This window comes from Bubalus kerabau, chromosome 22 (assembly GCF_029407905.1).
Source record: "Bubalus kerabau isolate K-KA32 ecotype Philippines breed swamp buffalo chromosome 22, PCC_UOA_SB_1v2, whole genome shotgun sequence".
Lineage (NCBI taxonomy): Eukaryota > Metazoa > Chordata > Mammalia > Artiodactyla > Bovidae > Bubalus > Bubalus kerabau.
The window spans coordinates 48,830,307-48,857,440 of NC_073645.1; the positions used below are offsets into that span (position 1 = coordinate 48,830,307).

A 27,134-nucleotide genomic window follows, 5' to 3' on the forward strand; every position below is an offset into this window, starting at 1 on the left:
TTATCCTGCCCTGTGTGGACAGCCAGGGAATGGGCAGGAATGGCTCCAAGCATTGTCTAGAGATGTGATCTGACTACTTGAAAGCTGGTTAAATAGATTATGTGCCTCACAAAAAGGTAACTCTTCCAAATAACCTGTGGCATGGAGTGAGCAGACTTTTAAATCAAGTTAAAATAGAAGGAAAGGTCAAAGCTTCATTCTTTGTATATTTGTAGCTTTGTTCCCATGTGATTACATAGTTGCCCACCTATCTGACAAAAGCTGTGAAGATTAAAGCTTTGATCCTATTATAGAAATGAAAGGTTGCAGTGTAATTAAATTAACATAAACACAAGGACACCATGGTTTGGGATTTATGCTGACAAAAATATTTCACATTAATGTTATAAAAACTGGAATAAAAGAAATCAAGCTGAGATAGCATTGACTTAAATTTGTCAAGCACATTGGGCATACTTGGAAACAGCTGAAGTGGGAGACATTCTATTACCCACTTGGGCTCCTTTCCGCTGTGCTTCTGCACCTGAGACCTGAGGAAAGCTCATTCCAGTAACACTGAATCTCCTTGCCTTTCAGGATCTAGTTTTTCTATATTCTCATATTGGAAGTGACAGAAGTAACTGACAGATTTTCTTTCAGTTCAGTCGCTCAATCATGTCTGGCTCTTTGCGACCCCATGGACTGTAGCAGGCCAGGCTTCCCTGTCCATCACCAACTCCTGGAGCTTGCTCAGACTCATATTCCTTGAGTCAGTGATGCCATCCAACCATCTCATCCTCTGACGTCCCCTTCTCCTCCTACCTTCAGTCTTTCCCAGCATCAGAGTCTTTTCCAAAATGTCATTTCTTCACATCAGGTGGCCAAAGTATTAGAGCTTCAACTTCAGCATCAGTCCTGCCAATGAATATTCAGGACTGATTTCCTTTAGGATTGACTGGTTTGATCTCCTTGCAGTCCAAAGGACTCTCAAGAGCCTTCTTCAACAACACAGTTCAAAAGCATCCATTCTTTGGCGCTCAGCTTTCTTTATGGTCCAGCTCTCACATTCATACATGACTACAGGAAAAACCATAGCTTTGACTAGACAGAAGTTTGTCAGCAAAGTAATATCGCTGCTTTTAAATATACTGTCTAGGTTTGTCATAGCTTTTCTTCCAAGGAGCAAGCATCTTTTAGTTTCATGGCTGCAGTTACCATCTGCGGTGCTTTTGGAGCCCAAGAAAGTAAAGTCTGTCAGTGTTTTCATTGTTCACCCATCTATTTGCCATGAAGTGATGGGACCAGATGCCATGACCTTAGTTTTTTGAATGTTGAGTTTTAAGCCAGTTTTTTCACTCTCCTCTTTCACTTTCATAAAGAGGCTCTTTAGTTCCTCTTTGCTTTCTGCTGTAAGGGTGGTTTTATCTGAATATCTGATGTTATTGATATTTCTTCCAACTATCTTGATTCTAGCTAGTGCTTCATCCAGTCTGGCATTTCTCATGATATACTCTGCATATAAGTTAAATAAGCAGGATGACAGTGTACAGCCTTGATGTACTCCTTCCGCAATTTGGAATCAGTCTATTGTTCCGTGTCTGGTTCTAACTGTCGATACTTGACCTACATACATATTTCTCAGGAGGCAGGTAAGGTAGTTTGGTATTCCTATCTCTTTAAAAATTTTCCACAGTTTGTTGTGGTCCATAGAGTCAAAGGCTTTGGTGTAATCAATAAAGCAGAAGTGGATATTTTTCTGGAATTCTCTTGCTTTTACTATGATCCAGTGGATGTTGGGAATTTGATCTCTCTGCCTTTTCTAAATCCAGCTTGAATATCTGGAAGTTCTCGGTTCACGTACTGTTGAAGCCTCGCTTGGAGAATTTTGAGCATTAGTTTGCTATCATGTGAGATGAGTGCAATTGTGCGGTAGTTTGAACATTCTTTGGCATTGCCTTTCTTTGGGATTAGAATGGAAAGTGACCTTTTCCAGTCCTGTGGCCACTGCTGAGTTTTCCAGATTTATTGGCATATTGAGTGCAGCACTTTCACAGCATCATCTTTTAGGATTTGAGATTGCTCAGATGGAATTCCTTCACCTCCACTAGCTTTGTTCATAGTGATGCTTCCTAAGGCCCACTTGACTTCACATTCCACGGTGTCTGGCTTTAGGTGAGTGATCACACCATCGTGGTTATCTGGATCATGAAGATCTTTTTTGTATAGTTCTTCTGTGTATTCTTGCCACCTCTTCTTAATATCTTCTGGTTTTCTTAGGTCCATACCGTTTCTGTGCTTCATCGTGCCCTTTCAACTTTGCGTGAAATGTTCCCTTGGTATATCTAATTTTCTTGAAGAGATCTCTAGTCTTTTCCATTGTATTGTTTTCCTCTATCTCTTTGCATGGAGTCCTTAGAAAGCCTTTCTTATCTCTCCTTGACATTCTTTGAAACTCTGCCTTCAGATGGGAATATCTTTCCTTTTCTCCTTTTCCTTTTGCTTCTCTTCATTTCTTAGCTATTTGTAAGGCCTGCTGAGACAACATGGCCCACTGGAGAAGGGAACGGTAAACCACTTCAGTGTTCTTGCCTTGATAACCCCATGAACAGTATTTCCTTTAGAACTTGCATATACTTATCTTGTGTCATAAGTTGATTTTGCAGGGTATTAAGGTTTGGAGAATAAAGATTTAGAGACTTAGTGGCAACACTGTCTCTTTCCAGTCTTGATAGTAGCTTGGTTTAGTACTCTTGGTGAATTACTTTGGTTTTAGCTTACTATTCACTGGGACCCCTTTGCTTGTTTTTATTTTTTTCCATGATGTTTGCCATCTAGCAGTGAGGAGGAATGGAAAATGTGTCATTCCCTCATTCTCTGGCCGTTCCTGTGGCTCTGTCCTTCAATATAATGAATAAGCTCCCTTTAGACAGTGTTCATCAGCCTCATCAAACCTCATTTGTCTTCCATTTTTGAACAATAAAGAGCTTCTTTAAAATGTAGGCCTAGAGAGCTTAAAAATCATTTCCCTCATTCTTAATTTTCAGGCGATTGAGTCCTCCAGTTATCAAACAGAGGTGAGAACATTAGTTATAGCAACCCTTGAAAATCTGATGGCAAAGACTCAGATGCCTAGTGGGACTCCTAGTAGGAATTATTGGTTAAGGCTTCTAGACTGTTTTCATCGTCATTCCATCCAAAATAGAAAATTTATATCTCTAAAAAATTACCCTGTTAATCAGTTTGTCGTGCTTTAAATCATAGAAAGGGAAACTGTGTGTTTAATACAGACCTGTAGTAAAATATACCTTCTTGATGCTTTGGATCCATAAGCAAATCTCAAAAGAGATTTCTCTTCATTGAAAGGGATCTTAAAACCAGAAGCACTCTGTCGTAGCTTTGTTAACTTGACGGATGTTACACAGAAAGAAAAATTGGGGTTGGTAGCGTGGTATGTGGCAGTTACTTAATGCACCACTTTTGTAGCTTTCTGGAATACTTCAATTAGATAGTTGTGCTGAAGACTTCTAATGAACATTACCAGCTGTGAAACCCAAAGACTAATTTCTTAAATAATGATGGAATATAAATATAATTTTCTCCATTTAAATCATGCCCTGAGAAAATTTTAATCTCTATCTGTAACATAGTGTACTTTTTTTCATCCCGAATTCAATATGTCACTCTATAGCTTTCACTGTATGTGTTTTGAAAACATCACTTGTTAAAACAGGGCAGCCTTTTTAGAAGTGGTTTAATGAATCTGGGAGGGTGAACTCAATTTCAGTTTCTTAATTATATCCATTTAAATTCCATTATAATTTGTTAAGCACCTAGCATGTGCTCAGGACTGTTGGTGAGCGAATCTGAGTCCTCTGAGAGGCTTCAGAGCCATTTAAAAATATTTAATTGGAAAAGAGTAATTTTCTTAATTTACAGATAACCACCCAGGAGTTAACTGGCAAGTTGTACTTGGTAAGCAGCTTCCCAGGCAGGGAGCTGTCCACCACCGTGGTGCTGATTAAGGACTTTCCTCGTTACAAATCCATTACCTACTCTTAAGCTGATTCACATCCACTGTATGAGTAATGCATTCTGAAAACTGAATTCACTTCAAATGCCATATGGAACAAGATAAAATACAAGTATGTGAATAAATAAGCACATACATAAATGAAACATAAGGCGTGTAGCGGGTTGTGCTCGTGTGCTTATGGAGTTTTCCTAGCCTTGTCTCTCTCTTTCTGTGTGATTAAATTGGTGGCGTCAAGTTCCTCAGGGTGTAGTTGGTCTAACCTTTATTGATGGTCTATTGGTTCTCTGTTCTGTGCTCCCCTCTGAGTGAACTTCTGTCCCTGTTGCTTGATATTATTGGCACAAGGTGCAGTCTTAGAAGAGGCCGGCTTGATTGTCCCTTATCGAGTCATGCTCACACTGGTGCTAGGACTCTAAGTCTCCCCAGTTCATGGTCCCTCGTGTTGCCTACAGAAACTTGCCTGGGACAGTTGGAGGGTCCTCAGCTCAGCCTGCCATCTCCTGGGTTCTCTTTTGAGATGCTATTTTTTTGTTGTTGTTGCATAAACTCCTCCCTGAGGGCTAGTCCTTCCCTCAAGCTGGATGGGACAGACCGTAAGGTTTGGACATTGTTTTTTAACCATATAGCTCATCACTGGGACAACTAGTAGAAGAGTGTGCGCTGGGCTGCACAGGCCAAGACCTGTGTTCTTGGTTCCTTCACACACTTGGGTAAATGCCTACAACTCCCCAGCCCCATTTTTCTGTCTTTGTTTCCTCATCTTCCACACAGTACGGTTCTGCCCAAGGACTGGCAAGCCTATAGCATTCCTCTCAAAGGTCCTGAGACACCTCCTTGATGCATTTCTATCCAGAGAACAAATTCCTGGTCTGACCAGTACTTTGCACACTGTCTTCCCTGGCATTTTGCTTGAGTCTTACTAATATTTTCATCTGCCTTTTTTTTTTTGGTCTGCTTTTAAATGGAGATTTGAGATTTTTCTCCAGTGATTCTTCTTTCATTTGACAAGGTATTTATTATTATAATCTGAATTTGCTGAAGAATTGATGCTTTTAAATTGCGGTTCTGGAGAAGACTCTTGAAAGTCTCCTGGACTTCAAGGAGATCAAGCCAGTCAATCATAAATGAAATCACCTCTGAGTATTCACTGGAAGGATTGTTGCTGAAGCTCCAGTACGTTGCCTACCTGGTGTGAAGGGCTGACTCATTGGAAAAGACCCTGATGCTGGGGAGATTTAAGGCAGAAGGAGAAGGGAGCAGCAGAGGATAAGATGGTTGGATAGTATCACCAGCTCAATGGACATGAACTTGGGCAGCTCCGGGAGATGTTGGAAGACAGGGAAGCCTAGTGTGCTGCAGTCCATGGGATTGCAAAGGGTCAGGCATGACTTAGTGAGTGACAACAGCAACATAATAATAATGAACGGTTACTCTCTATGATTACACTTCTCCAACCTGAGGGATACAAAATATCTGCTACACCTCTCCCTTCTTTAAAAGATGACACATTTTTTTATGAGGCCCTTTGGCTTCGTCCAGAAGACATATCTTTGACCAACTTCTTTTTCTCTTGTTCTACAATCTGTATCTTGCCCCATTCCCTTCCAGTTTTCAAGATGCTTTTAATTGCTCTGTCACTCTCTCAGTTAAAGTTTGGTGACATTGGGTCCCTCAGTGCTGACAGGCAGATTATCTCATTTCCAATTATTGCAGCACTTGGCCAAGTGGTGCTGAGAATCCTCTGACCAGAATACTTACAAGGGACTGCCTGTTGGTAGGAATAGAAACACAGAGCGGGGCAGTTGTGTTTACTCCATTTCACGACCAAGATCTGCAGTTCAGAAAGGGAAACTGGTATGCTTAGGGTTACTTGATGTGAATTTACCCTGCTGGGACTGCTAATGATCACAGTTTAGTTAAAGCGAATTAAAATGATTCTTTGAAAAATTTAATCTGCATTCAACATGTAAAGTTACCTGAATGACACATGTGTACACATGTTTACATGCATAGTCATCTGGCTTCAGGATCAGACATCTCATTCTAGTTCAGCTGCTGCCTGGTCCCTACACTGGCTGCTTGTCCCCACGTCTGTACAGCTGGGACATGAATAGATGGCTCCTGTGATCCCTTGCATTGCTGGCTCTGTGTTCCGCATTTCTGGCACTGGAAGATTTGTATAGCGGGAGAGAGTTATTTGAACAAATTGAATCATGTGGGTACAGAGTTCTTAGATTGTTGAAAAATCGGATGATTGTCTGAAAAAGATTGATAGCAAAGCATCCCCCGTTTATATGACTCTTGCTGTTTAATTCTCATTAAAAGTATTCGTCTGGATCTTACTTCTGTGTAACAGGCTCAAGGTTATTAAATGCACTTTATGGATCATTTGTTTAATGTGACCAAACTAAAAATTAAGAAGCACATTATTCAGTGTTCATAAAATGAATGTTTTAAACAGACAGATTCATTCTCGTATTTGCATCCTGCTTTGATGTAGAGCTGTAATGGAGTTATAGACGGATATTCTCTTTGGACATTTATAAGCTGATGATGCCTGTTGAATACCTTTTATAAAGATTAATATTTTTTGCTCTGTGCCCATTACCAGAGCATTAATCATCATGGCTTCAGCCTGCACAGCTGAGAATGAGCAGATGTCACATTATTGCTGTCTGTAATCAAAGTGGATCGCACTGGGGAAATGGGTGTGGAAGGCTGGCTAGTGTGTTGCAGGGCTCTGATCCCCATGGCTGGTTTGTGAGGGGTCTGAGCTCAGGACCGCCTGCGCCTTCCTGGCCGTCTGGGCGGGGCAGTCAGCCTTCACTCTGTCCGTGGCAGGGAAAAGCCAGGACAACTGTGCTGCCGGGTTTTGGCTCGCTTGTAGGTCAGCTCTGTGCCTTGACACAGACTAACAGGCATTGATGAGGCCTGCAGTCACGTCTGTGACTGAAGACCATCCGCCAGGAGAAAGCTGTGGCCTTGACTCTCCTTCCAGAGATGAACACTAGTTCATTAAAATGAGAAATCGCACAGGAGGCCTCCAACATCTGCTTCCTAGCACACTCCCAGACTGCGCTGTCCAACAGAGATAGAATGCCAGCTACACACACAATTTATAATTTTATACAGTCCACAGTAAAAAAAAAAAAGTACAAGACAGTTGGTAAAATTAATTTTAATAATATATTTCATCTGAAATATGTCAACACAACCTTGATCTAAATATTACAAATGGCATGTTTCACACTTTTTTTTTTTTTTTCTATAGGAACTGTCTAGAATCCAGTGTGGTTTTTCCATGTATATCATATCTCAGTTTGAATGCTGAATTTTCATACAGACTCTCAATCTGTATTTTTCACATTTAATAACATTCACCACAGGAAAGGAGATTCACATATACATGCTGTTCCGTCGTTCCAAATAGTTGTGTGCAAGAACTGAATCAGGTGTCCATTTTTTACATTTAAGTTAAAAAGTTAAATGTAAAAAATTACATGAAATTAACTAAAGTTGAAAATTCTACTCATCAGTGGAACAGGCTGTATTTCAAGGGCTCACTGGCTACCCTATTGACTAAGAAACTCTAAGGCAGGAATTTTTGCTGTGTACTTTGTTGGAAAAGCTGACTTTGCAGAATAATATTATTTCCGTTACAGTTATTGACAGCTACCCTTGACTGAGTGCTGACTACTTGCCAGATACACACATTACATCATTTGATTCTCACAATAAGCCCGAAGGGTTAACAGTAGCATGCCCGTTTGCAGAGAAGGACAATTAAGCCTTCAAGAGTTGAAGTAACTTGCCCAAGATTCAAGGCAAAGAGTGAGACAGATAGATATTATTATTTTCTTATGTGCATGGGTAAACAGAACTTTAATCAGACCAAAAGGCTTTTCCAAAATCGATTAGACTGTTAGTCCCAAACTCCCAATTTATCCCTCCCCTCTTCCTTCCCTTTGCCAACTATAAATTTGTTTTCTATGTCTGTGACTCTTGGGATTAACAGAAGCACACTTTCATATATAAAATAGATAAACAGCAGGAGCCTACTGTATAACACAAGGAACCATAGTCAGTATCTTATAATAACCTATAATGGAAAAGAATCTGAAAACGTTTATAGATATATGTATACTGAATCACTTTGCTGTACACCGGAAACTAACACATTGTTGTAAACCAACTCTTGTTCAGTTCAGTCGCTCAGTTGTGGCCAACTCTTTGTGATCCCATGGACTGCAGCACACCAGGCTTCCCTGTCCATCACCAACTCCCGGAGCTTGCTCAAACTCATGTCCATTGAGTCGGTGATGCTGTGCAACCATCTCATCCTGTGTTGTCCCCTTCTCCTCCTGCCTTCAATGCTTTCCAGCATCAGGGTCTTTTCTAAGGAGTCAGTTCTTTGCATCAGGTGGCCAAAGTATTAGAGCTTCAGCATCAGTCCTTCCAATGAATATTCAGGGTTGATTTCCTTTAGGATTGACTGGTTTGATCTCCTTGTAGTACAACAGATTCTCAAGAATCTTCTCTAACACCACAGTTCAAAAGCATCAATTCTTCAGTGCTCAGCTTTCTTTAATGGTCCAACTCTCACATCCATACATGACTACTGGAAAAACCATAGCTTTGAATAAACAGACCTTTGTTGGAAAAGTAATGTCTCTGCTTTTTAATATGCTGTCTAGGTTTGTCATAGCTTTTCTTCAAAGGAGCGAGCATCTTTTGATTTCATGTTTGCAGTCACCATCTGCAGTGATTTTGTAGCCCAAGAAAATAAAATCTGTCACTGTTTCCATTATTTGCCATGAATTGATGAGACCAGATGCCATGATCTTAGTTTTTTGAATGTTGAGTTTTAAGCCAGCTTTTTCACTCTCCTCTTTCACCTTTATCAAGGGGCTCTTTAGTTCCTCTTTGCTTTCTGTCAGAAGGCTGGTGTCATCTACATATCTGAAGTTATTGATATTTCTCCTGGCAATCTTGATTCCAGCTTGTGGTTCATCCAGCCTGGTATTTCACATGATGCATTCTGCTTATACGTTAAATAAATAAACTGGTAATGGAAGTCCAGAGCTATAAAGAACAATATTGTATAGGAACCTGTAACATTAGGTCCATGGATCAAGGTAAATTGGAAGTGGTCCAACAGGAAATAGCAAGAGTGAGCATTGACACTTTAGGCATCAGTGAACTAAAATGAACTGGAATGGGTGAATTTAATTCAGATGACCATTTTGTCTACTACTGTGGGCAAGAATCCCTTAGAAGAAATGGAGTAGCCATCATAGTCAACAAAAGAGTCCAAAATGCAGTACTTGGGTGCAGTCTCAAAAATGACAAAATGATCTCTGTTTGTTTCCAAGGCAAGCCATTTGGTATCACAGTAATCCAAGTCTATGCCCAACCACTAATGCTGAAGAAGCTGAAGTTGAACAGTTCTATGAAAACCTACAAGACCTCCTAGAACTAACACCAAAAAAAGATGTCCTTTTCATCATAGGGGACTTGACTCTACTTTAGTGAAAAAGCAAACAAACAAAATCAAATAGACTGACCCAGGTTCCTAGGCTTCAGTCACGTGTTGGTCACAGCTTTTCTCCATGTGTTGATCTGTGGGTAGTTGGTTTAAAATGTGTTTTCTTGATTTCGGTATTTGTTTGTTTGGTCATTTTTCTTTTTTTCTTTTGAGTGGGGAGATTGTCAGCTTCCCCAGACATCCATTCTGAACCAAGTGGGACTATAGGCACTGATCTTGCTGTAGAAATGGTATTCTATTCATGGAGAAGGTTACTGGGGTCACCGATTTGAGACACTCAGAATATGACAGGGGATTCCTCTTCCTTGACTGCCAGATACATGTCTGATGCTTTAAAACAGCTCGTTGCAGGTGTGAGTGTATGGGTGGGTATGTGTGTGTGTGGGTGGGTGCGTGAGTGGTTGTGTGGGGGGTACCTTCCTCTATGCTCCTCATGTTTTGTTTTGACTTAGAAAAATTTTCAGGATCTTTAGTGTTATTGCAAACTTGGTCCCATCACTTCTTGAGAAAGCTGAAGGGAGCGTAAATGCAGAGTCAGTGGTGTCCTTTGTAAAATAAGGTTCATTTTGCTTTGGGTGGGGAGGGCTGCTGGGTGGCTGGGACAGCACCAGGAGGCACACCTGCTCACTGCAGACCCTCTCCTGTGGTCCTCTGCACCTGTAGTTACAGAGAGCCCAGATCAACACTCCTGTGTGCACGCACACGCGCACACACACACGCACACATACACATATACACACACACACAGACACATATACACACAGACACATATACACACATACACACAGAGAGACACATATACATACACACACACACACGGACACACATACACAGACACGTATACGCACACATACACACACGCACACACACAATACACATACACACACACACGTGGACACATATACACACATACACGTGCACGCACACACATGCGCACGTGCACACACACGTGTGCACGCACACACACACATACACGCATGCACACACAGTACACATGCACACGCGCGCACACACATGTGCACACACACATGCGCAAGTGCATGTGCATGTGAGCCCGAGCACTGCTGTGGGGATCTGCTTGGACACTGTTCAGTGCAACTGAGTCCCCAGAGGCAGGTGGGAGCTTGCAGTGACGGCTTTGCCCCGTTGTCTTCTGAGGACGGGACAGAGTGGCCCTCGGCTGCACATCCTTGCTCGCCACCTCAAACAAGCAGAGCCCTGGGTTCAGCCATGCTTAAGACGGTGGACCCAAGTCCTGTGCAGCTGTCCTGTTGGGAAAAGAGCACTTCTCCCCCTGAGCACATGCATGCCTGCTCACACATGCCCACACATGTGCAGGAGGTCACAGGCACACACACAAACACACAAACACACACTTCCATTGCCAGGTCTTGGTGCATGTGGGGGCCCCTCCCCTGGCTGAGAGCCAGACCTCTCCTCTAACAGAGACTGTTTCAGAGGGACAAGCAGCTCCCAGAGCCAGTCTTAGATCCAGCAGTCTGAGGCCTGGCACCAGAAGCCCACCCGTCCCCAGGTCTGTCGGGGGCCTGGGCTGGGGCCTGCCAGTCAAGGGTCACCAGGAAGGTGGGTCAGTTGAGCTTGGGCTGCTTCCAGCTGTGGTTCTCGCAGCCACTGCAGGACCTGGGACATTGCTCTTCTTTGTGGGGAGGCCTGGGTCGTGTTTTTGAAGGTGCGGCCGCCCTGTGACCCTCTGTCCTTGGAGACCTTCAGGAGATGCCTGGTGTGTTCTGTGCACCTGTACGGAAGCCCCGGACATGTGGCTGCTCCCTCCCGGTGAGCTGGTCCTGTGATGGGCGTGTGGTCAGGGGCCAGTGGTGGTCCTCTGGACAGGCGTGTTGGACCCTCCCAAAGTCCTGCTCATGTGGTCTTGTTCCATCCTCTCGGTGAGGTAGGCTTATCCCCATGGCCCCCTTTATCTTGACCAGCCAGAGGTGGGCAGCAGTGATAAGGTTAGAACCACAGTTATCCTGTGGATGTTGAAAACATCCTGTGTGTATTCCATAGTATCTCTCGATACTATGGACCCATGAAGGGTTATAACAAATAGATTTTTATGTTCTCAGAAACTAACAGGATGAAAGTCTTTAAACATGACAAAATGGCAGCAAAATGTCCAAAATTTGGTCCTTTTTCCTCAAAAGAGGCTGGGTAATAAACGAGCAAAGCTATCACAGAGCTCTGGGCTGGGTGGCAGGTGGGCGTTCGCACCGGGAACCAGGAATGGTTGACGGCATCTCTCCCAGCAGAAGATGGACAGGGCGGCCATCCCTTCCCTCACCCTGGAGTGATTCTGACAGATGACACCAACACACTCGATTATTTGGAGGGCGGTGAAGTCCACCCCTGCCTGTCCGGCATGACACATACATGGGGCCTTATGGCATGGACTGCGGCCAGGGCCTTTGGGTTGCCAGATCCCAAGAAGCCATTTCAGCCATCTCCGAGTCTAGAGCTGTGTTCCTCTGATTTTCTAGGATCATTTGTGGACACAGCCCTGCTGCCCCGTTGGCCTCGCAAGTCCACCCGGCCTGCTGCTCCAAGCACCCTCCCAAGCTTGGCTTTGCTCAGCCTCCGAGGTCATGCTTTCCTTGGTCGTGTGGTCAGCACCTGTCTCTGCCTGCTCAGCTTCTCGCGGCTCTTCCTTCTCCACCTGCTTGGAAATTAGACTTACCTCCAGAGCGGTGGTGGCAGTGTTGCTGGGGACGACCAAGTGCCGGGGTGGCTGGGGCTCATCTGCTGAGGGTGGTCACACTGGTGATGCGTTTCAGGTGGGAGGGAAGGGGGACTGCAGCTGATGTTCCACTTGGACCTTGAGGGTGAACGCAGGCAGGGCTGGACTCAGATGGCTTGGCCGAGGGCCCCGCCCCGCCCCGTGGTTTCTGGGAGCTGGGGTGTAGCTCTACACTGGACGTCGTGTTGCCGTTAAGGTCAGCAGAGCTACTGCAGGCTGCTGCGTCTTGTGAACTTCAGGATTTTGTAGTAAGACGCTGGATTTGGGATGCCTGTGGAGTTCATGTGTGCGTGGTTCAGCATTTTGGGCAGCTGCATGTTCAGGCTGGATTCACTGCCATGAGGTCATCTTGTGGCCTGTCCCTTGGACTGGCTTGTCCTGGGGAGACTGATGCCTGTGCCCTCTCCTACGCTGGAGGCCCATCTCAGCTTTGGAGCGCTTCTGTCATGAGTTCAAGGGGAGGTGGCATTTGGGGGAGATGCTCTCTGCAGGGCCGGGCCTTCGCCCCGGACGTTGTAGGAAGGGCTGGGTGGGAAGGGGAAGGAATCGTGTGATGGCCTCTGACATCCAGGAGCCATGACGAGGAGAGCCTGTCCTGGTCCCCATGCGAGAGCACCTTCTCCTTGTGCTGCGCTCTCACGCCCTGCCCGCCTGCGATTCCTGACATCATAGTCAGCCAAGCCCACCCGGCCTCTGCCCCAAAGGTGCTCAGCCCTTCAGCATCTCTGACTTACCTCTGCCTAAGTATTTGTTGGGTTCCCTGGTGGCTCAGTGCTAAAGAACCCACCTGGCAGTGCAGGAGAGGCAGGTGTGATCCCTGTCCTGGGGAGATGCCCTGGAGGAAGAAATGGCAGCCCACTCCGGTATTCTTGCCTGGGAGATCCCGTGAACATAGGAGCCTGGTGGGCTACAGTCCATGGGGTCCCCAGGACTTGGACACAGCTTAGCGGCTGAGCATGCGTGCAAGTATGGATTCCTGTAATGGTGACATCAGCAAGCAAATGCATATATTCATATATTCTTTGGGGAAAACTCCATCTGGAAAAATGGAGTTGTTATCAGTTCCTTTTCTGTGGATTAAATCAAAATGGGGCTTGAAAAAGCCTTAGCATGAGCTTCCTACGTGCAGCCCCCTGGAAAGTGGAGGAGCAGAAGGATGTGGGCTGTTTCTGCATCTCCTTGTCTGACCTACCTCCCTCCTCCATCCCGAGGTCTTCTTTACCACACGTGTGTGAGTCACTCAGTCGTGTCCAACTCTTTGCGACCCCGTGGACTGTAGCCCGCCAGGCTCCTCTGTCCATGGGATTTCCCAGGCAAGAACACTAGAGTGGGTTGCCATTCCCTTCTCCAAGGCATCTTCCTTACCCAGGGATCAAACCCAAGTCTCCTGCCGGCAGATTCTTTACCACCTGAGCCACCAGGGAAGCCCCTACTTCTTGGCAAAATCTAAGCAGGTCTCTGCATACTTTCAGGAATGTTTCCAATGTTGCAGGCTCATTTGTTTTCTTTATGTTAAAAAAAAAAACTCAGAAAACATTAATGCAAAGACATGCTTTTATGTATCGTTAACACTGGAAGTCCTAAAATGTAAAATTCTAAAAACAAGCGTGAGATAGTTAACGTTTCCAAGCTCTGCTGTCTCTTCTCTCGTGTGCCACATTTTAAGGGGACGGCAGTGGCTGAGCTTGTTTCACCATCAGAACTCTGTTGTCAGCAGATCGCTCCCGGTGGAGGGTGGATGTGCTGGAGTTCAGTGGGATGCCCCACCAGGAAGAGACAATTAGTAATCAACAGTTCATCTCCAATCTTATTTGTGTCTAGTTCGTTATTTTTTTTTTTTTTTCTGAGCATCCTTTCCATGGTCCTATCTGAAAAACAAATGAAAACCCAAATTATCTTTGATCCTTAAACACCAGCATCCCTTCCTTTCAGAGCTGTGCTTCCGGAGCTGTGTCTGCACTCCCAGTTTTGTCTTCTCATCCCACTCCAGGAAGCCGTCTTGAGTAGGCCTCTGTGTGCCTTCAGTCGCCAGGGATTTTTCTTTTGGATCTGTTCTTGCCACACGCAGGCCACCTGCCCTCCCTCGATTTGGGTGACGTCACTCATCTCTGCCTCATCCCACGTCACTGCTCGCTCCATCTCCTGTTCTGATACCAACCTCCTGACTGCCGCTCATAGCACTCCCTTTTCATTCTCCGTACTCCTCTTTAATGGTCTTACCCACACACTTGGCATTTATTACTGTCTAAGAGCTGTTGCTTCTTTGGTCTGTGAGACTGGAGATGTCTAAGGTCTAGAAGCCTCTGTCTATGTGCCTACTAGGTGGAGCTACTTGAATATCCAACAGGCAACTCAAACGCAACTCGTCCAAAACTAAACCCTGGTCCTTTCTCCTCCTTTAGGTACCCTTCTGTTCCCAGGTTCCACATCTTGCCTTGGGTGGCTCATCAGGGGGTCATGTTGGACTGGGCGTCATGTTTGACTCTCGTTTAGCTCCTGGCCTCCTCTCTGTTTATCATCATGCTCAGTCATGTCTGATCTTTGTGACCCCTGTGGACTGCAGCACGCCAGGCTTCCGTGTCCTTCACCAACTCCTGGAGCTTGCTGATTTCCATCCAGTTGGTGATGCCATCCAACCATCTCATCCTCTGTCGTCAGCGGGTGGTCAGGCTAGTTTTTGCTTGGACTATTGCAGTAGCTAACTAGCCAGTTCTGTGCCCCCCATCTGCACTGCCCTACCTGGGTGCCATCACAGAGGCTCTCTCTGGCCTTTTGTATTATCACATCCCTTCCCCATCAGCTTCTTCCAATTCTCCATCTGTTTCCATCTCACCCATCATGTTCAGAATGAAACCTGACTTCCCGTCTGATATTTTATTCTGCTTCTCCTCTTCCCATCCTCCTGAACTTCGCCTGTGGCTCTGTGAATATGTCATCTACTCCCGTCTCCCTGAATTTGTGCCTAGGATTGCCCACCCTATGCGGGAGATTCTAATGCTTCTTCCCAGCAGGTGAATGCACTGTGTCCTGAAGGAGGCCTTCCTAACTTTCACCTCCAAGGTCAATACCTGCTCCCCACTGCTCCCTCCCACATTAGCCCAGGGGTCTACGAGGCCAGGGAGGGTGGGGGGCTGCTCATTAGCCCAGGGGTCTACAAGGCCAGGGAGGGTGGGGGGCGCTTCTTTTCACGAGTATCTATGTCGCATCATAAGAGCAAGTACCTGTCCAGAGCATCTCACCTGTGCCAGGCCCAGGCCTTCATGCCTAATCTTGCAGGAGGACACTGAGCCCCGAACCTGAGAGTAACTAGTGCCAGTGTGTCCATGTTAGAGATGAGGCAACCTAGGCTTGGAGAGTTAACCAGCATAGCCCAAGATTACCCTGCACGGAAAACAGCAGAATTTAAACCCACACAACCTTACTCCAGAGCCTGAGCTCTCAGCCCTCTGCAGACTGTCCTCTGCAGGTGTGAACCCAGCAGAAAGTTGTCCCTGAGCAAGTAAACATTAAGTATGGAAGTTAGTGAGTTGTGAACTGGCCGAGCTCAGGAATGTGTGGGAAGTGTATGGAAGCAGAAAGGAACCATGCTCTGGTCCTCCTAGGAAACAACAAGAATAGTTGCAATTCAAATCATTTGTGTTTTAACACGTATTTCTTTTAAAGTGGCCCATCAGTAAATTCGTAGTTTGGCACAGAAAATTAGTTAAAATCGCCGCATGCTTGTTTGTGTTTGTATCAACGTGCACACCATGGGATGCATGTGAATACGGATCCGTATGCATGTGTTTGTTAACTCATCTTATGTTTATGTGGTGACAACACGGACACGTGTGCACGTGAGAGTGTGTGTGTGTGAGTTATCTGATAAGAACAAGTGATTTCTGCCCAGTCAGCTGGTCTGACCTCCAGATGTCAGTGTCACATTGCAGAGAGTGTTGGTGCAACGTGCCCTGTCACGAGCTAGGAAAACAAGCTTCTAGCAAACAGAGTTGCGTCTCGGTGGGTCTCCTGCTGACTGGTAACCCGGTGTCCCCTGCAGACTGCAGAGAGATCCTGCTTCCCATGATGACGGATCAGCTCAAGTACCATCTGGAGAGACAGGAAGATCTTGAGGCCTGTTGCCAACTGCTCAGCAACATCCTTGAGGTTCTGTACCGGAAGGACGTGGTGAGTAACCATAGGGCTGCCTCCGTGGACCCCGCGGCAAGCATGGGCCTGTGGTCCTCCTGAGACCTGGCCTCGACGGATTAAATCACTTTTGATTCATTTAAAAGAGAATGGCCTGAATTTTAAGGGTTACCCTTTCTTTTTCTTTGGGCCTTTCCTGGTGGCTCTAATGGTAAAGTGTCTGCCTGCAATACAGGAGACCCTGGTTCAATCCTTTGTGTCAGAAAGATCCCCTGCAGAAGGGAGTGGCAACCCACTCCAGTATTCTTGCCTGGAGGATCCCATGGACAGAGGAGTGAGCGTGGCGGGCTACAGTCCATGGGGTTGCAAAGAGTCAGACATGACTGAGTGACTAACACCTTTCTCTTTTTCTCTGTAGAGTTGCATCCTCAAATTATTTTTTATTTATGTATAAAGCTTGATGGGGCTTCCCTAATGGTAAAGAATCCGCCTGCTAATGCAGGAGGTGCAGGCACATGGGTTTGATCCCTCAGTCGGGAGGATCCCCTGGAGGAGGAAATGGCAGCCCACTCCAGTAATCTTGCCTGGCATATCCTATGGACGGAGGAGCCTGGCGGGCTACAGTCCATGGGGTCGCACAGAGGCAGACATGACTGAGCGACTGAGCACGCAAAGTGTGATGATTGTATTATCGTGTGTTTATTTCCACATTAAAGATACTGTTTTGTTTCCTGTGACTTCTCAGCTCAGTGACTCCCAAGACTGAGATTTGAAATTTAAGGTCAGAGGCTTTGATGTTAAAAATTAGAAATAAACAGAGGGTGGCTAATTGCCTACTTTCTTTCAATCATTATCTTTAATAAATAACACTTAGTATTATTATTTTGTACAGGAGCAGAGTTGTTGTTGCTTTAAGTCAGTGGTGCCTCTGAGAATTTTGGAGCAGTTCTCTGCCCCTTTTTGCAGGTTCCTTTCTGTACAGGCCGTTTTTTCCTGTGCTTTCTTTGCTGTTTCTTTTTTAAATGGTATTTTCTTTTGCATTTCTCAATTGTATGCTTATTCCTCTGACCTTTTTGTCCTAATAAAAAGCTGGTGCAAGCACATGTGGAAACATCTGACTCTCTGCCTCCCGACCCCATTGTACCTACCGCACGCATTTGTGCACACGTGTGCACACATGTAAAGTCACTGGTTCTCCAGGTGTGTCTGGACAGCGGCACAGAGCCTCCTCTGTCTCTGACTCTAGCAGTGGCTAGATGAATCAAGGTTTTTCAGTTAGTAGGGCTTGTTCTTAGCTCTCCCCCATGCGACCTCTGGACAACTCCCCAGTCCAAACACATGCACGCATTGCGTACACACACACACACACACACACACACATGCCTGTCCCACCCACTTCTTTGCTGCACCTGCTTATCTTCTCAGAGTCTGGGTGGTGTGCCTGAGGAGAGAATTACAGTAAGTTAGTTAGCTGTGCCTGTGGCTATGTCCACCCTCCCCAGGCTTGGTCTCTGAAAGCTCTTGCCAGCCTTAACCCAAAGGCCTTCAATCATCCCAGTCCAGGCCTTTTGAAAAATGCTCAACATTGCTCATTATTAGAGAAATGCAAATCAAAACTACAATGGAGTTATTCCTCCACTTCAATCATCCGAATGGCCATTGTCAAGAAATCTACAAACAGCAAACGCTGGGGAGGATTTGGAGAAAGGGGAAGCCTCTTACAGGGTTGGTGGGAATGTAAATTGATACAGCCACTATGGAGAACAGTATGGAGAGTTCTTTAAAACTGAGAATGAAACCGAGAATGAAACTACCATATGACCCAACAACCCCACTATAGGGCGTATACTCTGAGGAAACCATAATTTAAAAAGATACATGTACTCCCAAGTGCATTGGAGCACTATTTACAATAGGTAGACCATGGGAGCAACCTAGATGTCCATTGACAGATGAATGGATAAAGAAGCTGTGGTGTGTGTGTGTATATATATATATATACACATACAATGGAATATTGTTGAGCCATAAAAAGGAACACATTTGAGTTAGTTCTGGTGAGGTGGATGGACTTGGAACCTGTTATACAGAGTGAAGTTAGTCAGCAATGGGAAAAACAAATATCGTATATTAATGCGTAAGTATGGAATCTAGAAAAAATGGTACTGATGAAAGTACTTGCAGGGCAAGAATAGAGACACAGACTAGAGCACAGATTTGTGGACACAGTGGGGGAAGGAGGGGAGTGGGACAAATGGAGAGAGTAGCATGGAAACATATACGTTAGCATGTGTAAAGTAGACAGCCAGTGGAGGGAACTCAAACTGGGCCGTGTGACAACCTAGAGGGGTGGGGTGGGATGGGAGGTGGGAGGGAGGGGACATATGTATACATGGCTGATTCACCTTGTTGTTTGGCAAAACCCAACACAATATTGTAAAGCAATTACCTTCCAATTAAAAACAGAAAAGAGTTAAAACAATAAAGATTGTACATGAAAAGTTGTAAGGCCAAGCCTTATAGAGGAGGCAGTGCCTGCCTGGCCTGTGCGGAGCGCCTGGAAAACCTGTTTAAACACGTTCAGAATTCATGAAGAAGAATCAACAATCCCATCACACACGAGATGAAGGAGCACACTTTTATGATTGGAGATGCTCCGGCATGCTGAATTTTAGGTGTTGTGCTAAGGTGATATTGAAACATTTGATTCTACACAAGCATACCCACCTCATTGGGATCTGACATGCAGTGTGAGCTGTGTGGTTGTTAGCTGCTGGGCCTCTGTGTACAAATGGGCAACTGTCTTTCCAAAGCTAATTGGTGAGCTAATCAGGGATCATAAACATTATATTGTTTAGACAGATTTGCTTTTATTTTTAAGGTTTGCTTCAATTAAATTACTGTGATTATATAACGTTACCATTAATGGGCTATAATTAATAAAATGCCTTGAGTTTTCTTTGTGAAGGCTTTTGCCTGTGACAAGGGCCATTTTTCATCTCGTTAAGGGTTGTAATTGATTTACTCTTTACAGGGTAAATGGGTTCCGTGACAGCCGCGGGGCTGGCATGTTAATGACTGTCTTAGCTGTTGGTTTACACGCGTGTGTCTCCTGCAGGGGCCGACGCAGAGGCATGTCCAGATCATCATGGAGAAGCTTCTCCGGACAGTAAACCGAACCGTCATTTCCATGGGGCGGGACTCGGAACTCATCGTAAGTGTTCGGTGACACACGCGTGGGGGTCTCATCGTGGCTGAGAGCATCTTTCCTGGGAAAGTCGTTTACTCTCAAGTTTGAAAACCCACATGGTCCTCTTGCACCTGCCTTTGAAACTGTCTCTTACTACAGTATAGCAAGCAGTTGTGATGCATTTATTCACAGCCTAGTAGGTTAAGTGGGCTCATTTTCCATGATTCTAGAAGCAAGTGTCGAAGGTGAAGAGCAAGCACGCCCACGTTTTGTAGACGGAGGATTTGGGTCTAGTTTTGTCGTTGCTAGCTTCTAGCAAAGGGTGTTTGTTTTCTTCTAAGTTCCCACGATCCAGGCAGTTGCTTTCTACCATATTTACACTTAAGATCCCATTAATAAAATTTTATGAAGGGCCTTAAAAAGTAATTGAGGCACTCCGAGTTAGCTATTTTATGTCTTCTCAAATGTATTGTAGATGTTCCTCTTACGTGGATACAAAGCATGGGATCTATTCTTTTTCTCAAGGTTTTACCAGTAACGTTCGCGGTCTTTCCAGCTTCATATTGTGGCGCTTTCCCCAGAGTTTGCCACCATCGTGACTGTTACATTTGGTTTCATGGGCAAAAGATGCATTTGTAGGTCTCATTTAATTTCTTTCATTTCTGGTATGTATTACCATTTAACTAAGTTTAGTGGATCTTATTTCAAAAAAATCACTTTCCTAATCAAGGAATAAGAAAAATCCAGTTAGAGTTTTCACTGGCAGTCAGACTAGGCACACTGGTCTCCCTTGGCTGAGTTTAGCTCTGTCCGCGTAGCCTGGGCGTGGATCGGGTCAGGTGACCCATCGGCTTCTTTCAGACATAAGGCAGGAATGGGGCACTGGGCTTGTGTTGCTTTCTGTGGCTGCATCACAGTGAAGGATGTGGCGTGTGGCTTGGGATGCATCCCAGAGAAGAATCGTTGCCTTTGTTTCCATGCGGTAAAATTGTCTAGTTTATGTTTCTGAGTTTTAGCACATGTTGTTTGCAGGTTTTCCTTTCTAAGGTACATCTCTTTTTGGTTTATGCTTTAAAATGTTTAAATTAAGGGTTTTTCCTTGTAAATTGATGTTATTTACCACAGACTCTTCCATTATCCTATAAACCTCACTTGCTTCTTCATGCTCTTCATTGTTACTCTTCTTCTCTGTAATCTGGAAATGCTTTCGTATAGGTTGGTGGAGAGGGAGCCCCGTGGAGGAAGACTTGGGGTGGCTGCAGAGGCACCCCAGGCCCCGGTGTTCCTGTCTCCTTGGGGCTGTGCCCTGGTTGCCCCTGGGATACTCTGTCGTAGTGGAACTCAGGAGGGCTTTCAGTAGAATGAACGATGTGTGGCTCGAAGCTGACCTGAGTTTGGTGTCATTGTGCTGAGAACACTGTGGGAGTGACATTCTGGCCGGCACGGAGTCACAGTGAGTGTGCGATGGGCAGTCTTGGTGGGCAGATGGGGGAGGTGGCTGGCGTGGTGGCCAGTGAGCGGGTGAGATGGTCCTGTCTCTGGGTAGCAGTGTGTTCACTCGGATCAAAGCCCACTGGCCAGCAGTTACACTGGGGAGAGGAGGGTGAGGAGGACACTCAGAGCAGTTTGGACGGGACCTTGGGATGTGGTGAGATTGTAAGACGCGCCCGCAGCTCAAGCTGAGGATCTAGACGACCTTGCAGGCGGAGCATGGTGACTGTTCTCAGACCATGTGGTCCAGGGGGCCCTTGGGAAATTTCCCATGTCTCAGGCACAGTGATAACAGTGCTGATATAGTAGCTGCTCCTCCTCTGTGCGTGCTCACTTCAGTTCAGCTCAGTCGCTCAGTTGGGTCCGACTCTTTGCGACCCAATGGGCTGCAGCACGCCAGGCCTCCCTGTCCATTACCAATGTCCGGAGTTTATTCAAACTCATGTCCATCGAGTCAGTGATGCCATCGTACCATCTCATCCTCTGTTGTCCCCTTCTCCTCCCACCTTCAATCTTTCCCAGCATCAGGGTCTTTTCAGATGAGTCAGTTCTTTGCATCTGTGTGTGGTGGGCACTGGTTAATGCATGAAAGAGCCTCGCTTAATCTTCCCCTTCCCTGTGCATAGGCCCCTGCAGAAATGCCCTGCAGGGAGGTGGGAAATGGCCCCAGACCCACAGCTGGCATGGCAGGGCTTGTGGGGAGCCCTGGTTTGGCACCAGAGCTGGCTTTCTTTGGTCTCTTCTGGAAGACTGAGATCCGTGATCCTCGTCTCAGCGGTGGACCAGAAGGTCCGCTGGAGGACTCTGAGTTCCTCCTGGATCTGCATCCTTGTTTGGCGGGGAGCTGCCCATGGAAGTAAACACTCTGCTGTTTGCTGCCTTCAGTCGCGTCCATGGACCAAATGCCAGGATGTCCTGGAGGCAGAAGGGGCCAGACTACGGATCGGCAGCCGCTTTCCTGAAGGGCTTGGAGGGATGCCTGTGGCCTACGGAGTCCTTGGGGGTTCCTGGGAGGAGCCCTTGCACTGTCAACCAGGGGCAGGAGGCGGGGACCCAGGCTCCGTCTGACCTGGCTGCAGCCTTGCTCCTGCGGCATGGGTGGCGGGGGCCCAGGGCACGTGGGCGTCAGTGGGGATAGACTACAGCAAGCTGCCCACAAGGAGGCTCATCGCCCGGCCCAGCCCGTCTCCAGCAGAAGTCTCCAGAAGCACGAACAGGACTTAGGTCCTAACCTGACTCTTCCCAATTCCCACATCTCTAATGTGCATACAAGGAGCCCAGACATTCCTTCCCTTAAAATGAATTAAGCTGTCAGGGAAGGACTCTCAAAAAAAAAAAACAAAAAAAAACCCCACAGAATCTGAATATCCGCTAGTTATTTCATGAGTGGTGACAGCGTCACCATGTTTGCAGAAAGGACATTCACCATTTCCGACTGGAGATGTGCAGGAAGCTCTTTTGGGAGTCAGGGGGCCTCGAGTCCACTTGGTGACAGCCGCAGAGCGGTGAGACTGAGAGGCTGCCCTGCTCGGCGAGCTGGACCTTGCTCTGCCCATCGGCTCCCGTGCAGATTTGTGCAGCGGCTTCTTAATGTCACTGTTGTTGCTCTGGGAATTTAGATGAGAGGAGGATCCAGAGGGGGGAAATATCCCTGACAAGATGGACAAAAAAAAACTTCATCGGGGCCCTTCTAGAGTGAGAAACGAGCAGCACATGGTTTATCGGCCTGCCTGCGGTCAGCTATGCCATCCTTGGTGTGACACAGAGATTCCAGGACTTATGTGTCTGCTCTGCTTTTTTGCATCAGTGGAACAGAAGTGGTATAACCACGAATCAGCTCACTGATTCTGCATGATTGCTGAAGAGGGACCTAAAAAGTCCAAGTGATTTAAAAAGTTTTAAATAGCTGTGCTTCACTTAATAATTTATTTCATGATATTGTCAACAGTAGGAGTAGACGTGTGACCTCTGTTTCCAACAGAATTATTCATCAGCTAGGGATGCTGTTGTGGCCTGGCAGTTTCCCCATCCATTCATATCCAGGACTGAGAACTGGGGGACTTCACACGTTACTGGCTAAGCTGTGATGTACAGTGTAAGCCTTTTCTTTTATCTGTATCTGTGGGATCTTATAAACACCATGCAGTTGGTTATATGTCACTTGTTTAAGTTCATTTTATACCTTTCAACTTCATATTGGAAATGGGCCGTTGGAGCACATCTCAGGCAGAGGATAAAAATATGCCATGATCCTACTGAGTGGATGCCTTTTTGACAAAGGAAACTGCATTTGGCATGCTTAGGGTTGTGGATGGCTTGGATGTTGACCATGGGCCCTAACACAGAAGACTTGCAGTATCTGACCACAGAATTAAGATGCCATTTCATCTTTATTCCAGGATTGTCTGATGCTGTAGAGTTCTGGGTTGAAATGCCGAGTTTTACATTGTCTGATTTCAGATTTGATTTTTCTCTTGCTCTTTGAAAACATTTCTAGGCTGACAGCGCTCGGCACCTTCTCGGTCATTGTGTTCGGTTCCGAGTAGGGGCCCTGGGGGCTTAGGTGCTCTTGTCTGGTGGTTCCGAGTAGGGGCCCTGGGGGCTTAGGTGCTCTTGTCTGGTGGGCAGGTGACCCAGCCACTTACCTGGTGGGTGACATGGGTACTCCGACCCTCACACAGGACCTCCGAACAAACACAGCCCGTGTCTTTGTTGGAATAAGTGCTGTAAATAAAGCTGGGTTGAGAGCATAGCTACTGCTACTGCTAAGTCGCTTCAGTCGTGTCCGACTCTGTGCGACCCCATAGACGGCAGCCCACCAGGCTCCCCCGTCCCTGGGATTCTCCAGGCAAGAACACTGGAGTGGGTTGCCCTTTCCTTCTCCAATGCATGAAAGTGAAAAGTGAAAGTGAAGTTGCTCAAGTTGTCTACTTGAAAGTTATACAGTCGTGTCCGACTCCTAGCGACCCCATGGACTGCAGCCTACCAGGCTCCTCCGTCCATGGGATTTTGCAGGCATGAGCACTGGAGTGGGGCGCCACTGCCTTGTCCTGAGAGCACAGAGGATAATACATATGACTGTTCCTTCTCCTGTGATGTTAGCCACTGCTGCTACTTTCAGATGTTCAGCTTTACATTCGTTAATGGGTCCTTTAAAAATGTAATTGAGTGAGGACTTTTAAAGATTTTTTCTGTGGCCTGGATACACACCAGAAGACTGAAAATTACTAATTCACTAACATGAGAATGTGGGCCGCTCCAAAAGAAAGATCCCCCTGGAAGACTGACAGACGTAGGCTTAGCAATGGGAAAAATTCTGCCTGTGTTCACCACTTGCTCTTGTGAGCACCAGACCTCCTCATTCCCTAGACTCAAGGGATGGAAGTTCTTTTGTTTCCGCTCTGAGAACCAGCTGCAGGGGTCGTTGATGGGTGCGGTGTTTCCTTGTGGCAGTAGCACCGACAATAGGGAAGATGCTGTTAGCGAAAACCCACTGCTTTCTTTGAGCCTGCGTGACTTACAAGGACCCGACACGCTTCTGCATCTAAAAAATACTGTAAGAGACGTGGTCTCCCCCAGCATTCAGCCCCTTTACCAAAATTATCACCAAGCCTTTTCACGAAGACGTTCTGTCCCCATGCATGTGCATTCATTTTGCAATATCTGTTCTAATGGACTTTACGTATGAATGTGCTTTTAACAAAGTGCTGATCTTAACCTTGCTTTGCAGGAGAAAACAATACATTATAAAAGTTTCAAGTGGACAGTATCTGCTTTTTCTATGTGAGTGTTACAAAAACTGTCTCTAACATGTGTGTTTGTTAATAAATCTACTCAGAACACATCTGACTCGCAGAAAATCATCCTGATGTGCGTACACACATGAGCTGTGATGACTTTATCAATTCCTTCCCATTTGGTATTTGTACAGTAGTGCTTCCTGCCTTTCTCCTATTTCTGTGGCCCTCCTGTTTTTTCAAGCATGGTTACTGACCATGGATTTGTTGCCGAGGAAATAAAGACCACGTCATTCCCTGGGTAAAATATGCCGTGCGGTTCTTGCATATTCATCCCAAACTGTCCCTTAATTATTGAGTTCCTTAAGAGGCCGTGTGCTGCTTGCACCTGGGTTTCTCATCTGTCGGAACGTATGTGCACATAACGGCACGATGAGTTACCCCAGTTCACAAGGCGCGACGTTGTTCCTGAATCGTGTAGCTCTTCTCTTCCGCTCAGTAAATGGGTTGTGCGCTTATCCCACGCCAAGTGTGCCAGTGATAGAGATTTTCTAGATAAAAGGAGACACATCAGTGTGGAAGGCAGCTGCTGTGACCTTTAGGTGACGTGTAATCATGTCAAATTTTGCTTGCTGATAAAAATGCTCCCGAAGAACCATTCCAGCTGTGGTGGGCTTTGTAAACACGTTGTGTCCTCACAGACAGCATGGAATGGAGAGGTTCACGGCCTGTCTCTTCTCTTTTGTTCTCGCTGTCTTCAGTGAGAAGCACAAAGCAAGCACTTGAATTGCATGGTGCGTCTTCTGAGTTGGAACTGAGCGTGGTGTATCTCAGATCCGCCTTGCTCATGGTGGTACCCCAGGGAGAATGGCTTTACGAGGCGTGCTCACTGTTACCATCTGAGACTGGAGTCAACCTGGTGTGGGTCCGTGAACGACGACGCCATGACTGCCACACCTCAGGTCTCCATGGCAACGGACATCTCGGCAACCTCGTGGGATGGGGGAAACTTCTGCCAACTTCTTGTGCCCTTTCCAAGAGAGCAAGGTTTTCCCACGTCTTGACTTCCCCCTGATCATACTCCGCTTGGGCGATTGTCGGAGACTGAAGGACCACATGCAGAGGCCTGGGACTGCTCCTTAGAGGCTAGTCACACACTTGCAGTGTGATAGGTGGGCACCTGTGTGCAGAATGTATTGAATCTGGTTATCGATAAGAGAGGACCTGTGACACAGCACGGTGTGAGCACATGTGTGAGCAGCGTGCGGCTCACAGATGATTGTCGAGTGTGATTTGGAGTTTCCCCAGGTGCTCCAGGCATGGATTCTTCCTCCCCATCTTGACTCCATCCTGACTCCTGACCCCTTCTTTGCCCAGAGGGACTTGTGAGGGCAGTGGGGGCCTTCTGTCCCAGCCACATCCTTGTGAGCGGACTTTGTTATTGCAGAGCCCGCGAAAGCAGGTATGACTCTCCCCTCCTAGGTTTCTGGGGGGCCCTTTCCCTTGGGAGAGGAGGTTGGCTTGGGCTGGTCATCATGGGAGAGGCAGGGTACTCAGCCCAGTGGAAGCCCTGGTCTTCCATCCCAGGGAGGGAGGAAGAAAGGAAGGAGGCGGCCAGTTTCCTGGGGCTGGGCACTTGCTGGACGGATGGTCTAGAATCTGCCTCGGGGGAGGCGGGGGGATGAGAGGACTTGCCCTGGAAATACCAATGAGGTTAGTTGTTCCTGAGGTTCTTTAAAAATTAGAGCTCAGCCAGCTCCTCCTGTGCGTGGTGCCCTTTGATCTCAAAGCCATCACACCCTCCTGGCATCTGAAGCCTGTGCCAGCGGGTGTGACCTGGTCAACTGAGTCTGAGCTGGATTCCGGCCCTGCCCCGCCCCCGCCAGGCCAGGCCCGCACCCTGTGAATATTCTCCTCTTCTGAAGACTCTGTGACGTTCTCTTCAGCCTGAACACCCTTCCTTCATTATTATTTCCTTAGATGAATGGCTTCTCTTTTCCCAAACTAATGAGACTATGAAATAAGTTTAATAGCCGCACAAAACATGACCTTTGATTTTTTTTATTTAAAAATTAATAAAGAACTTAGTGACAAGTATAATAATTTAATCTGTATACGTAATGCCACGTGTACATCTACATATGCGGGAACACGGTGCTTTTTACCTTGGTTTTGTATCAAAGATTTTACGTAAATCTTTCTAAGAGAAGAGTCATCACCTGTGAGTGACACGCTGCAGTCATGAAATGAGATTGAAAATATTTTTTTTCCTATTCTGA

The 27,134-nt window shown here is 46.2% G+C and overlaps 1 protein-coding gene across 6 annotated transcripts in view; it reads left to right on the forward strand.

Moving 5' to 3' along the window:
- Positions 1-27,134, forward strand: part of DOCK1 (dedicator of cytokinesis 1) — a 560,005-nt gene that overhangs the window by 193,862 nt on the left and 339,009 nt on the right. For all 6 annotated transcript variants that reach the window (XM_055560921.1, XM_055560923.1, XM_055560922.1 and 3 more), the window contains 2 exons: positions 16,349-16,476; positions 19,556-19,651. In XM_055560921.1, coding sequence (XP_055416896.1) covers positions 16,349-16,476; positions 19,556-19,651 — 224 coding nt within the window. The remainder of the gene's footprint in view (positions 1-16,348; positions 16,477-19,555; positions 19,652-27,134) is intronic.